The sequence below is a fragment of the Apium graveolens genome, unplaced genomic scaffold, assembly GCF_009905375.1.
Source record: "Apium graveolens cultivar Ventura unplaced genomic scaffold, ASM990537v1 ctg6836, whole genome shotgun sequence".
In the NCBI taxonomy this organism is placed as follows: Eukaryota; Viridiplantae; Streptophyta; class Magnoliopsida; order Apiales; family Apiaceae; genus Apium; species Apium graveolens.
The window spans coordinates 1-13,757 of NW_027419822.1; the positions used below are offsets into that span (position 1 = coordinate 1).

At 31.4% G+C, this 13,757-nt stretch overlaps 1 protein-coding gene across 1 annotated transcript; it reads left to right on the forward strand.

The window, feature by feature from the left end:
• The first annotated feature begins 6,003 nt into the window (after positions 1-6,003).
• On the forward strand, positions 6,004-6,333 carry LOC141703604 (uncharacterized). The gene has a single exon (XM_074507072.1). It carries the CDS (start codon positions 6,004-6,006, stop codon positions 6,331-6,333), a length of 330 nt encoding a protein of 109 aa, XP_074363173.1.
• Positions 6,334-13,757: the final 7,424 nt, after the last annotated feature.

Here is a 13,757-nt window from a genome sequence, read left to right on the forward strand (position 1 = left end):
CATTTTAGTACATGCACAATACATTTAAGTTATAGTTGAAACCATGTGTGCGTTATGTTTTACATAAGTGACACTTGAAGGCTTTTCAGATGTGCCATTTAGACACTTCTCCTTCTCAATGTTATTTTGATCATTTGCCACATAATAATAAAGGAGAAGGAATGTAGACTTTGCGATCTTGTTGCTTAATTAGATTTCTTGATATATGAAGGCTTGCCGAAGTGAAATTTACAGTATTTAGCTCGTCCTCTTTTGTTTCTGCTAAATTCATATGGTTTTACAGTGAAGTGAGGATAGAAGGTTTGGAAACATTGGATTATCTAGACAACCTGTCTGATCGAAAATGCTTCACTGAACAAGGAGATGCAATTACTTTTGAATCTGAGGTATAGTCTTATGTGTGGTTCCCTAGTACTTAGTTTTTTACTTCAATAGTGCACAATAAATGAGCATAGCTGTCATCATCTCCCGTTTAGCGACACTCTTCTTCGAATTAAGGGATGTAAAAACTTAATTATGAACTAAGATTAGTGGAGGAGAATATGTGCAGTAAACCTCCTCATAAAACGTATATCAATTTTAGATATATAGAAGGGAGGAATATGAAATTTCCGGACTCTATTCACTTATACAATCTTGATTATCTATGTGTGTGTGTATACTGTGTGTATACATATGATTGTGGCACAGTTAGACCATTTGACTGAATTATTTTACTATCTTTAAGTTTGTTCTGTGATTTTTTTTAATTTTATTATCGAACTGCTACTTCTACTTCATAAATTTCTGAAATACTAATGAAGAAAATGCTCCATGAATCCCCTCCCCCGTTGACATATAGTTTCCAGGTAATTATCCATTCTTTTTAAATTAATGCAAGATTTGTAATATTTGTTGTTATTTTTTTAGATATTATTATGCTATTATTATTTTTATTATGAATATCATGCAACTAAAATCAATAGATTTTTTGCAAAAAAAAATAGATAAGTCCCACTAGAATTGAAATACTACCCAACATAATACCTATGTGATCAGTGCAACCATATTGAGAGGTTAAGAAACACATAAATCACATTTGGTTGATGCAAAAGTAGTTAATTTTTACCTTTTAAGTATTCACATTTGGAGTTATAAATCTCATATGGATACTCTGAATACCATATTTATCATTTTGTCATTTGTACCTTTGAGGTATCAATTTTTTTGGGTACGTATTCCAAATTACTCCATTGGAGACCGGTCACAACTCATTCTGAATGGTTTACATAGTTAATGTTTGTTAGATCTTTTACCGACAATATTAAATCATACATATTTTACTTATTCATTGAAGTGGTGTGCATGACTGTAACATGAGAAGGTCTAGTAATAAGTTCCTTAAGGTTAATATTATTGATCTTGTTATATACTTGTTTCTTATAATTTTCTGAACCAGTGTCCTGGTTTTCAGCGTTGCTTGAGGAAGCTGTTGCAGGCCATCTAAAGCCATAGCATCTGACCGTGATTGGCTCAGATGAAGCCTCAAAATATTATTCCTGCGGATTCTTCTTCAATGTCCATCCAATTATTTAGAGCAGCTGCAACCTACTAGATGCGGTAATGCCCAGAAACATGGGTGCAGAAAGTAAAAGGTGCAGATAATACTTTAGTCTCTTCATTTTTTTCAAAGTCCCCGTTTATTATCTTTTTGCGTATATAGTTGATAAATACTTGGTATTCCTTCCTTTCCTCTGCGGTAATTGTTCGTATTCCCAATTGAATACCGCTTTGGAGATTGTTCAGATTCCAAATTGGCATAGAATTTGTAGATATATAAAGTCTTACTTTTTCACAACTGTTGAAAGAATTTACTTTACTGGATATGTGAGGTCTTCTGTTGTAGCCAAAGAAATATTAAATGTGTACAGGCTCCTTCATTTTCCTAGTCCAGATACCATGACTAAAGTTCATTTAATTTTATCTGAACAACAGATAGTAAGATTGCAGTTTTCCAGTGTACTGGGCCTAGTTCTCACTTTCTTCCATTGTAAAAGGTTAACGTTCCCATTGGGTACAAAACTGGTCTCATAAGTTTCTGTAGCAAAACTTATGTTATTCCATGTGACCACATATTCTCATAAGCCTTAACTTCTTTTTTCTCTTAACTTCTTATAGCAGATATAGACGCTATTCTATCCCCTGATAATGGCCGTACAGTATTTTCAGAGTAAACTTTCTTGTCGAATATGGACTTAGAGAGTATTTGTTTAATATGAAATTAAACTAATAGCGCCATAAATTAAATAGGGATTAATGCCTGGCTTAAAGAAAAAAGTGCTTATCCATGATATATGTCCAAACTGCATATGTATATGCATATTAAATGAACACAAGTATGTTAAACGTAATAAAAGGGAGCAAGGTCGTCTTTCATTTCGCTTGGTTATAGATTACTTGTATTGCCATATTAGTTTTAGTTGGTCTCTGTGATGAGGGAAGATAAAGTGAAAACTCATTTGATGAAGTATTGGATCATATATACACCACCTGATTATAGCATGTGCTTGATTATAATGATCTTTTCTTTTTTACTACAGAGTGGTATAATCCCTATTTTTTGTGGGGAATGTTTCGACGTTGTCATGGAAAGCTTAGAAGTGCAATCGAAGGAAAGGTAGTTGAAGACGTGAATATTGACGATGATGTCGACATACTAGGCGGGGGACTTTTGGGACCGGTTTATGTATTATTCCAAAGCAGTCATCAATTCTAATTCTGCTAGAATTCTTAGAGATTGAACTAAATATTATTTTGCGGATTCGTAGAGATTTTGACATAGACGATATTCCTTCTGAACCTACGTCAAATTCCAATTCTGCTGAAGTTCGTAGAATTTATTCTTACATGAACGGCGTTTTACCTGACCAAGTAAAAGTCTTCAACTCACTAATCAACAATCCTATTGACAATTAAAAGTCAAGAAAGTTAACAAGATTTAAAAACCCAACCTGCAGTCAGATTATGTACCTTGTTCAAGTATAATGTTTTCTTTCACATTCCTAAAGTACAAATTGCTTCTCATAATGTAAAGATAATAATAACACCAAGTATATTTGTTGTTAGCCCTATATGGTACATGCGTAGAAAAATGTCTAAAATGGCACGCATGTAAAAACAGCCCAAAATAGTATGTAGAAACGCAGAAAATGGTAATGTTTAGCTAAAACACTAAATTGCTTAGCGTGTTGGTTGTTATTAATACTATTTTTTTCCTTTTTTTGTCCATGACGCTAGATGAACTTGTGTTGAGGTTTTTAATTTTTTTTTGTTATGCTAAACATTACTTAAGTTAGATCGCTTTAAGTAACGCTTTCCCCAATTTTTTCTAATTGGATTGTTGTGCATTTTACTAAGTTTTATATTTTTAAAATTTTAACGGGGCATTTTGAACCCTACAAAATTAAAAACTGCTAAATTAGATATTAGAATTTTAATTGGAGTTTGATTTCTAAAATCCTGAATTCAATATCAATGTACCAATTATTAATTTATTATTTTAATATTTCAAAAATCTAAATGGAAGTTGTTGAACTTTAGGAGCCCGTAAGGTTTATCTAGTGCGCACCCGATGGGTAGCGGCCGCCGGTTACCTACGTTAAAAAAAATTGTTCAAGATTGTTAAATTAGCTGTCATTTATTAAAAAAAATTGGATATTCAATTAGTTTATTAATTAAAATCCAAAAAAAATTATAATAATAATTAAAACTGAATAAATACGTATCAAGATAAATCAAATCATAGTCTTTTTGAACAAAACTACGATCGTTGATCGGATCTTTCACTGTTGTATATTTCTCGCTCGCATTGTTGACATATACATCATTTTATAAAGACAATCCAACAATCTGTTGAAATTGTGAGAACACAGAAATTTGACGTGTCGAAACGCATTCGAACAATTAATAATAGTCGTAATCTGATAGGACCCCTATCAATGAACCAATATACGAAATTTTGTAGATGTACGATTCCAGAGAACAAAACAAACAAACTAAACTCTCACAATGAGAGAGAACAAAACACAATATATAGTTAAGAAAACCTATACATAGAACTAAAACTCTTAATGAAGAGATAGATTTATTTGAAGTAAATAAAAATTAGGAAAAATTATCAAAACAGTGTTTATCATTAACCAATCGAAAAAATAAGAATTAAGATTTTGCGAAAGAGAGAGATAGGAGGGCAACTAGTTTTTAAATATTTCTAATATCCAAAGTGAATTATTGAACCTAAAAAATTTATTAAATAAGGATACACCCCTAAGTTTATAAATATTAATTTAAAAATGACTATTGAAAAAATAATATTAAATGATATTTACAGCCGAAAAATAGCACACAATAAGAAATTTAAAATAATAATTATAATAATTTATATACTACGTGTAATTTTATAATACAAAATTAAGTTAGCAATTAAAAAATATAAAAAAAATATTAAATGTTTTATTATTTAAATTATTTAAAATTATAACCTTAAAAATATTTAAAATTACTCATATAAATTGCAACAATCAACCAAACATGATATTAATATACTATCAATATCAATTATAGCAATCAACTAAACATACGTCATATGATATTAGTTTCATATATCGTTAACCCAATACCACCTTCCAAACCCTTGTCATTCCCCTAACAAGTGAAATGACCTCCTGAAGATAAACTCTTAATTAGCGCATGGTTGAATGTGTCGATTGATCCCTTGATCGGGGCGAATAAAAAGGTGAATTTTGGGATCAAATTTGTAACTATTGTGAATAAAGTAATCACGGTATTATCAAAAGAGGGGTAATATCTATCAAAAAAAGGTGGCAACGAATAAATGAAGGGGCTTAGCAATATAGAACATGTTATAAGGAAGCTGTCTCAAAAATGGGGAGTGGTACAAATTTGGACAACATAATTGCGGTAGCTCATGGTTTCCATAAAACTAAATACAATAAGAAGTTTAATTTTGACAAGCATTGGAATGATCTAAAGAGACATCCTAAATGGAGACAGCCTAAAGAGACAAATAATGGAAGTGCAAAGAGAACTAAATTTAGTGATTTTGGGAACTACTCATCATTGATGAATGAAACACCAACAGATGAGAATGTTGTTGAATCACCGGTTCGTCCTAAAGGTACAAAAGCAGCTAAGAGGGAGGGGAAAAAAAGGCAGAGTTTAATGATCTTAAAAAAAAGATTATGAAGAAATAAAAGCTAGTTTATGCAGGAGATTAGATCTAATGGCAGAGTTCAATGAACTTAAGAAAAAGAGGAGGCTAGGAAAGAGAATGAATCAGATATGCAACTTCTTACGCTTGATACTAGTATAATGAAAGAGGCTCAACGAGAGATTTATGCCAAAATTATTGAGGAAGTCAAATCAAGACGCAGGTGGAACTAGCCATTGGAATCTAGTTGCTTGTTTATTTTTATTTGGAATTAGTTGTTGGAAACTAGTTGTTCGTTTGATTCTGTTTGGAATAAGTTCTTGGAAGTTAGTTTTTGTTTGTTTCTATTTGGAACTAGCCGTTGTAATTTAGTTCTTGTTTATTTTTAGTTAAACTAGCCGTTTTCTTTTATTATTTGTATCTCCTATAAAACATGTATGTTCTTTGTGATAGTCTGCAACTCATTTTTTTCATTCACAGTGCAATCAAAATATATACTACGGATGAGAACTCTGATTGTCTAAAGAATTTATTGAAGAAGGCTCGTCAACCACGACTAAACCAGTGATATGCAAAGACCGTGAAGCGGGTCATGAACGATTGGAGAGAGATTATTTTGCTCAAAATCCAGTATACCCTCTAGATACATTCCGACGACGGTTTCGAATGGGAAGACACGTGGTCCTTCGAATTGTGGATGCTCTTTCAAATTTTGATCCATATTTTCAGCAGAAGGTTGATGCATTGGAAAGAAAGGGCCTATCACCTTTACAAAATTCACGGCGGCCATACGCATGTTGGCATATGGAATTGGAACGGATGCAGTTGATGATTATGTGTGCATTGGTACGTCCACTGCAATTGAATGCTTGAAAAAATTTGTTACCAATATTATTTTAATTTTTGAGAGTGAATATTTGCGAAAGCCAAACTCAAATGATGTACAACGTCTCATAAAAATGGGAAAGGCTCGCGGTTTTCCCGGAATGATGGGGAGTATTGACTACATGCATTTGCAGTGGAAAAATTGCCCTAAAGCATGGAAAGGGATGTTCATGAGGGGTCATAAAGGAGTTCCAACAATATTGCTTAATGTTGTTGCCTCATCGGACCTATGGATATGACATGCATTTTTCGGAGTTGCTGGTTCTAATAACGACATGAATGTGTTAGACCGATAATCGATATTTGATGATGTACTAGAAGGTCGTGCTCCTGAGGTAAATTACAATATTAATGGTAACAACTATAACATGGGGTACTATCTAACAGATGGAATCTATCCTGAATGGGCTACGTTCGTGAAACAATTCCACGTCCACAGGGTGAAAAGAAAATTGTTCTCCAAATATCAAGAAGGTCATCGAAAAAACGTAGAAATGACATTTGGCGTGTTGCAATCTCAATTTGCAATTGTACATGATCCAACACAATTTTGGGATAAAGAAGATCTCGCTAAAATAATGAGAGCGTGTATTATACTAATAATATGATCGTTGAGGATGAGAGAGACACATACGCCACTCCCTTTGGCGCTTTACTATCTTACGATGATGCAACATATGGCTTACCGCCTCCAAACTTAGGCGAAGAATCTTTAGCCTCTAATGAAATGTATATCGGAAGGACTATCCAACTTTGTGACAGGCAGAAACATCGTCAACTACAATTCGATCTGGTTGAGCATATCACAATGTTCCATAATAATGATTAACTAGCTCTATAGCCCGTGCAATGCACGGACATGCTCTATATTGGGCGAATCGATATTATTTTAGTTATTCTTGTTGATAATATTTCATGTTGTCCCCCCTCCTAATGATGATGGATTTATTTTTGTATATGAGTAGATTTTTTTTTGATGACATTGGTGCAATAGTGTTTATCTACAATTAACGTAGAGACTTGTAGTGACATTTCTTGTTTTTTACTGTTAAGGACGATCCATGAATTTTTTTTAGAAATTTTAGTAATTTTACATAATATAGTTGTTTGTTTACATAAGATTTTATTTTATAATTGTTATTTGAATTTTAGTATTCTTCAATTTTAATTTCCGACCTCAGTAACTCTTTCCCCTCTCTCAAAAAATATTAATGAATCCACATCTCACGGCATACTAGGCGCTTTCGGGTTGTATTTTAATATGTAAACTTTACCAAGATTATTTATTTTAGTTAATATTATCGTTCATGTCATAATGACGCAGTAAAATACCAATATAAACCAACATCATATATTTTATGAATTATGAGGACCATAAGTTAAAGGTTTTTTTTACATAAATTCACACATACATATACATATATATATGTGTGTATATATATATACATATATATATATATGTGTGTGTATTTATATATATATATGTATGTATATATATATATATATGAAAGCCCATAATTTATTTATTTTTGTGTAAATACAAAAATATAATACTTAAAGTATGACATGGTTAGATAAATATATATTCACTTAGAGGTATAATGGTTCTGATCCACATAATCATATTTAATATATAAGTTTATCTAGTTCATTTGTTTGTAATATTTAATTCGCAAATGTTTATAATAGATCTAAATATTAGTGTTAATGTGATAAATATGGTATATGTCAGTCAACTGTGTTATTAAAGGTCACTGGTAGGCTGTGATAATATCATTAAAATTAATGACGAACAATAATATTTTGTACAAATAAAATTTATTATAATTTAAATGTACTACCACTTTTTATAAATAACATGATTTTGTACTCAAGTTTCTAATGTATTAATATTTATTTTGTTATAATAATAATAATAATATTATTATATTATAATTATTATTAATATAATATAAATAATAATAATTATTATTATTAGAATTTTTAATATATATGTTTTATAAACCTGCTATTAAAATGAAATATTTTTTCTTTTTAATGAAATTTAAAATTATTACTATTAATATTAATATTTAATTTTACTTTATATTTAAAATTCACTTATTTATATTATTAATTTGATAATTTATAATGTATGTATTCTCGTTTTTAGAATTTAACTTACGTTAAAAATAAGGACAATTTTTGTAGACAAAAAAATTTGAATCATTAACTAAAAGGGAAATTTAAGGGAAATTTCATTTGAAGACGAGGGTTTTTAATTTTCGGAGCAAATAAAAAGGATAAGACAATACTACGCCATGCCAAATAGAAAAATAAACTGAGGGTAATATAATATTTTTTATTGTCTTGCTCTGATAATTAAGAACCTGCTCTGAAAATATAACATCTCTAACTAAATTATTATATATATACATATATACGTACATACGTACATATGTTTGGATGTATGTATGTATACATGCGTGCATGTATTTCTATAATAATTAGTTATAAATGAATATGTATATTAAGTATGCAATTATTAATCTATATTAGTAAGTCATAACTTAGGTATTATATGATCCATGCATATATCTCTATAATAATTAGTTATAAATATATATATATATATTAAGTATGTAACAACTAATCGATATTAATAAGTTAATGATGTGATAACTTATGTATTATATGAATTCTTATGCAATGGTTATCATTTAAATTTTTTATACTAATTTTTTAATAGAGTATGTAAATTTTATGAAGAAATTATTTTTAATGACTTACATATTAATGATGTTTTAATTGAGGTAATAAAAATTACATGAATGAATCTGTATTAATTATATAATAATGAATGAGTATTAATGATTAAAACAAATAATGTTTGGATATTAATTAATGTATTTATGATTAAATAATAAATGAGTATTAATGGCTAAAACAAATATTGAATGGATATTAACTATTATATTCATGATTAAATTTGCTCATTAATTACCGTATCTATGATTAAATAATGAATGAACATTAATGGTTAAAACAAATATTATATGAACATTAATTATTATATTTATGATTAAATTTGCTCAGCGAACCCCTGTTGCTGTATTAGATATATAGTAGATAGATTTGTTTCAGATGTAATATTTTAAATTGTCATGTTCTTGTAATATTTTATTTTTTAATTATGTAATGTATTTTAATAATAAGTAATATTTTTATTTTTAATCTTATTAATATTTAATTTTTAAATTTTAAATTTTAAACACGTTTAGTCGGAGTGGGTCACTTGATTTACCAAGCCCATGAAGAAGGAAATGGCAGTGGACTTGGGTCACTTGATTTACTAAAAGTTGGACTTGGGCTTTGAATAGGAGCCGGTTGACCACCTAATTTACCAAGCCTATGTTTTGCTTACTGGGCTTCAAAAATAAGGAAATGGCACTTGCTCGGCCTATATAATACGGCTTAGGGTTAGGATTAGCACCCGTTTATTGTAATCAATTTCATGTAATCATGGTTTTGGAGGTGAAATCGAGTTGCAGCCGATTGATTTCTTTTTCTACACGAAGCAGCCTCATCATATTCAATCTCTCAATCGCCCCTTTTTATTAATTATAAGGTGTCAATTTCAAGACTCAATTCACTTGTACAATCTTTTATGAGTATAATTTATGTGTTTTTTTAGTTTAATTCTTCATTTTTATTCGAATTTCTGAATTACTTGTAGAAACAATGAAGAAAGTGCTCCACGAATCTCGTCCCCGTCCCCGTACAGTTTTCAGGTAATTCTCCATCTTTTAAATACAACAAGTTGATCTAATTTTGTGTAATTGTGTGTGTGTGTAAAGTGTATGAAGAAGAAATCTAGAATGGATACGTTCAGTTCATTTTTGTGGTTGTTTTTTCTATTTAAATGGACCCCGATCCGAAATTTCCAGCCTCAAACCCTTATAATTTGAAAATTTATTGTTAATACTTAACTTTATCCTAGGGCAACATTTACGGTTCATTTACAGTGAAATGATTATATCGTAAAGGATTAATATGGAAGATGCATTGTTAAGTGGTTGCAGAATAAATAAATTTGTTTTAATTTCTATTTATGAAGAAATATTCACAAAAAATAGGCATGACTATGTAAATACGGTAGATTAAAACCGTGGTCTTTGAGAGGGCCTCACCAAGTCTGTTTCTAAAGTTTGTTTTCATGTATTCTAATTGGCTAGCCTTATACTCGTGATCTGGAAGCGGAACTGCACGTGATAAAAGAAGAGAATGCACGTCTGCAACATGCTTCGGTAAGTAAGACACTGGCTACGACTTTGTTTCTTTAAAACAAATCTGCATGTTTATTATTAGTTATCTTTTTGGCTAGTGCAAACATAAACTAGAAGCAACAAAGAGGATTAGCAGCAGACATGTTGACCATCATTTTATATCTTGCATATTTTCATGTTCAGTAATCATTCATGTGCATTACTTTTACATGAGAAGGTCTAGTAATAAGTTCCTTTAGATTAATATTATTGATCTTGTTATAAACTTATTCTTATAATTTTCTTAACAAGTGCCCTGGTTTTCAGCAATTGTTTGAGGAAGCTGTTGCAGGCCATCTAAATCCATAGCATCTGACCGTGATTTGCTCAGATGAAGCCTCAAAATATTATTACTGTGGATTCTTCTTTAATGTCCATCCAATTATTTAGAGCAGCTGCACCTGCAACCTACTAGATGGGGTAATGCCCAGAATAGTACATGGGTGCAGAAAGCAAAAGGTGCAGATAATTACTTTAGTCTCTTCATCTTTTTCAAAGACCCTATTTATAACTTTTTGCATATATAGGATAATAGGATGCCTCCGCTGGACCTTTGTTGCACTGTGGAGCAATCAGCTTTTGTTTCTTTGAAGTTCCAGCAGTCTCCAGTGCTTCTTTCGGCCTGAGCTGCTGCATAAGAATCTCGCTAAATAAGGGGTTCTGAAATGCTTTGGCCATGCTAATGAACATCTGCTGTTGCTTCTGTTCAGTCCTTCTCAGCCTCTCTTTAACAGATAACAGATAATTATCTGCATTCTCCTGTTCCTTTTGGATATTCAAAATTTCAGTCCTAAGCCTGTCGGTATCACTCTCTAATTGTTCGAGTTCTGCCTCCTGTTTAAGGCGCTCTCCATCACGTGAATGCTGTGAACTCTTTTCATCCCTTAAGACATGCTGCTCAGGTTGCTGTAAATTGGTATAAGTAACACCGCCTCTCTTGTAGATGCTTCTCAAAAAAATTGAGTTTTGAATATGGTTCTCCCTGATCATGAGCCAACTCAGTCCGCATTTGTAGCATTTTCCGACCTTTCTTTTAATCAATTCGTCAAACAATCTCAACAAAATATATACAGCAACAAATATAATCCACCAGAATTGAAATACTACCCAACATATTACTGATGTCATCAGTGCAACCATATTGCCCTGGTTTTCTGCAATTGCTTGAGGAAGCTGTTGTAGGCCATCTAAATCCATAGCATCTGACCGTGATTGGCTCAGATGAAGCCTCAAAATATTATTACTGTGGATTCTTCTTTAATGTCCATCCAATTATTTTAGAGCAGCTGCAACCTACTAGATGCGGTAATGCCCAGAATAGTACATGGGTGCAGAAAGCAAAAGGTGCAGATAATTACTTTAGTCTCTTCATCTTTTTCAAAGACCCTATTTATTATCTTTTTGCATATATAGTAGATAAATACTTGGTATTCCTTCCGTTCCTCTGCGGTAATTGTTCATATTCCCAATTGAATACTTCTTAGGCGATTGTTCAGATTCCTGATTGGCATATGATCTTTAGATAATAGTCTTACTTTTCACAACTGTTGAAGGAATTAACTTTAGTGAATAAATGAGGTCACAAATATAATGCCTTGCTAGCTTGTAATCAGGGTCTTAATTTTAACCATCCAGTCTTCTGTTGTAGACAACAACGAAATATTAAATGTGTACAGGCTCTTTTTAACAATGTTCACTAAATTAATGTGCTTCTCTGATTGGTTTGTGTACCTTTTTCGTAACTTCCTGTACCAGATCTAGACGCTACTCTATTCCCTGATGATGGCCGTACAGTATTTTTAGAATAAACTTTCTTGTCGAATATGGACTGATAGTATTTGTTTAATGTAAAAATAAACTAACAGCGCCATAATTTAAATAGGAATTTCCTTCTTCTTGTTATACTTGGTATTTGAATAAACACCTTTTAATTCATAGAGTAATTGACAATGTTGGAATTTGAATTTGTAAAACGTAGATGTAAAACGTATAAATTTACAGCAGACAAAAGTTTTCCATGGTGTGATTTGTTAAAATGATGATTTGAGTCCATAAAGTGCTTCTATTAATTTCAGCTTAATTGTAATTTGGAGTCGATGTCTATTATTCAGGTCTTAAGCTTACTAGAGATACTGAACGGAAGAATTTGTATGCTGATTTTGATGTGCATACAGTTGAGGAAACTTTTCCCACTAAAACTTCTCGAGTTGCATCTTGGATGAAGTAATTCTTATATGCCAATCAAGTATTCCTTTGGCTAAATATTTATGCGAGTTCTTTTTTAAATGCTATAATTTGTCATTTTATGCTATAAAATTACTAAATCTATGACGACACTATTAAATTTGGTGTTATGCTTTGACATGTAGTTTTCTGTTTTTCTGATGTTTTTGTGTGTGCTGATTTCTTAGAACAGTAAAACAAGTTAAGGAATAGAAATTTTAAGCTTGAAATGCAAGAGAATCTGATAGGATTCAGTTAGAGAGAGAGAGAGACGCTGGTGGAATAATAACTTCTATTTTCTGAATAATAGTTCAAACATGAACGTAATTAAAATATTGATGATCTTTTTATACTAAACCTCTACTTACAGTAATAGATTACACACCCTTGCTATACTACTCTAGCTTTTCTGGTCCTGTAACCACCTCCTCAAAACTATCTTTAAAACAGGAATCCAAGGCCTTCTGTTGCGCCAGTATATTCTTGAACTTTTCTGTAACAGATTTGTATAATTGTGACTTCAGCAATGTGTTATCCGATTGATGCTGCAACCACTTTCTCACTTTCTGCGCAGCCAAAAACTTAAGGGCCCAGTGGTCCGGCTTAGATGAAGAAGTGATTATCCATGGAGATATGCTGTCCCATTGCCTATGTATATGCATATGAAATGAACAGAAGTATATTGAACGGATAAAAGGGGGCAAGGTCATCTTTCATTTGGCTATGCTTATAGTATTACTTGTATTGTCATATTGTTTAGTTGCACGCCGCTTCAAACATCATCTGGGAAGATAAAGTAAAAATTCATTTGATGAAGTAGTGAGCATGTATGCAGCACCTAATTATAGCATTGCTTGATTATAATTGATTTTTTTTCTTTTTAACTACAGAGTGGTACAAGTACAAGCATATTTTTTGTGGGGAATGCTTCAACGTCGCAATGGAAGGAAATATAGTTGAAGACGTGAATATTGATGAAACGTGAATATGGTTGATGCGTGATTCCAAACCACCAAACCAGTCATCTTATAATTCTGCTAGAATTCTTAGAGATTGACCTAAAGGTTATTTCTCTAGTTAACATTATAGATTGTAATGTTTCTTTTTCAAACTTAGATAATAATGTTATTTGTTTC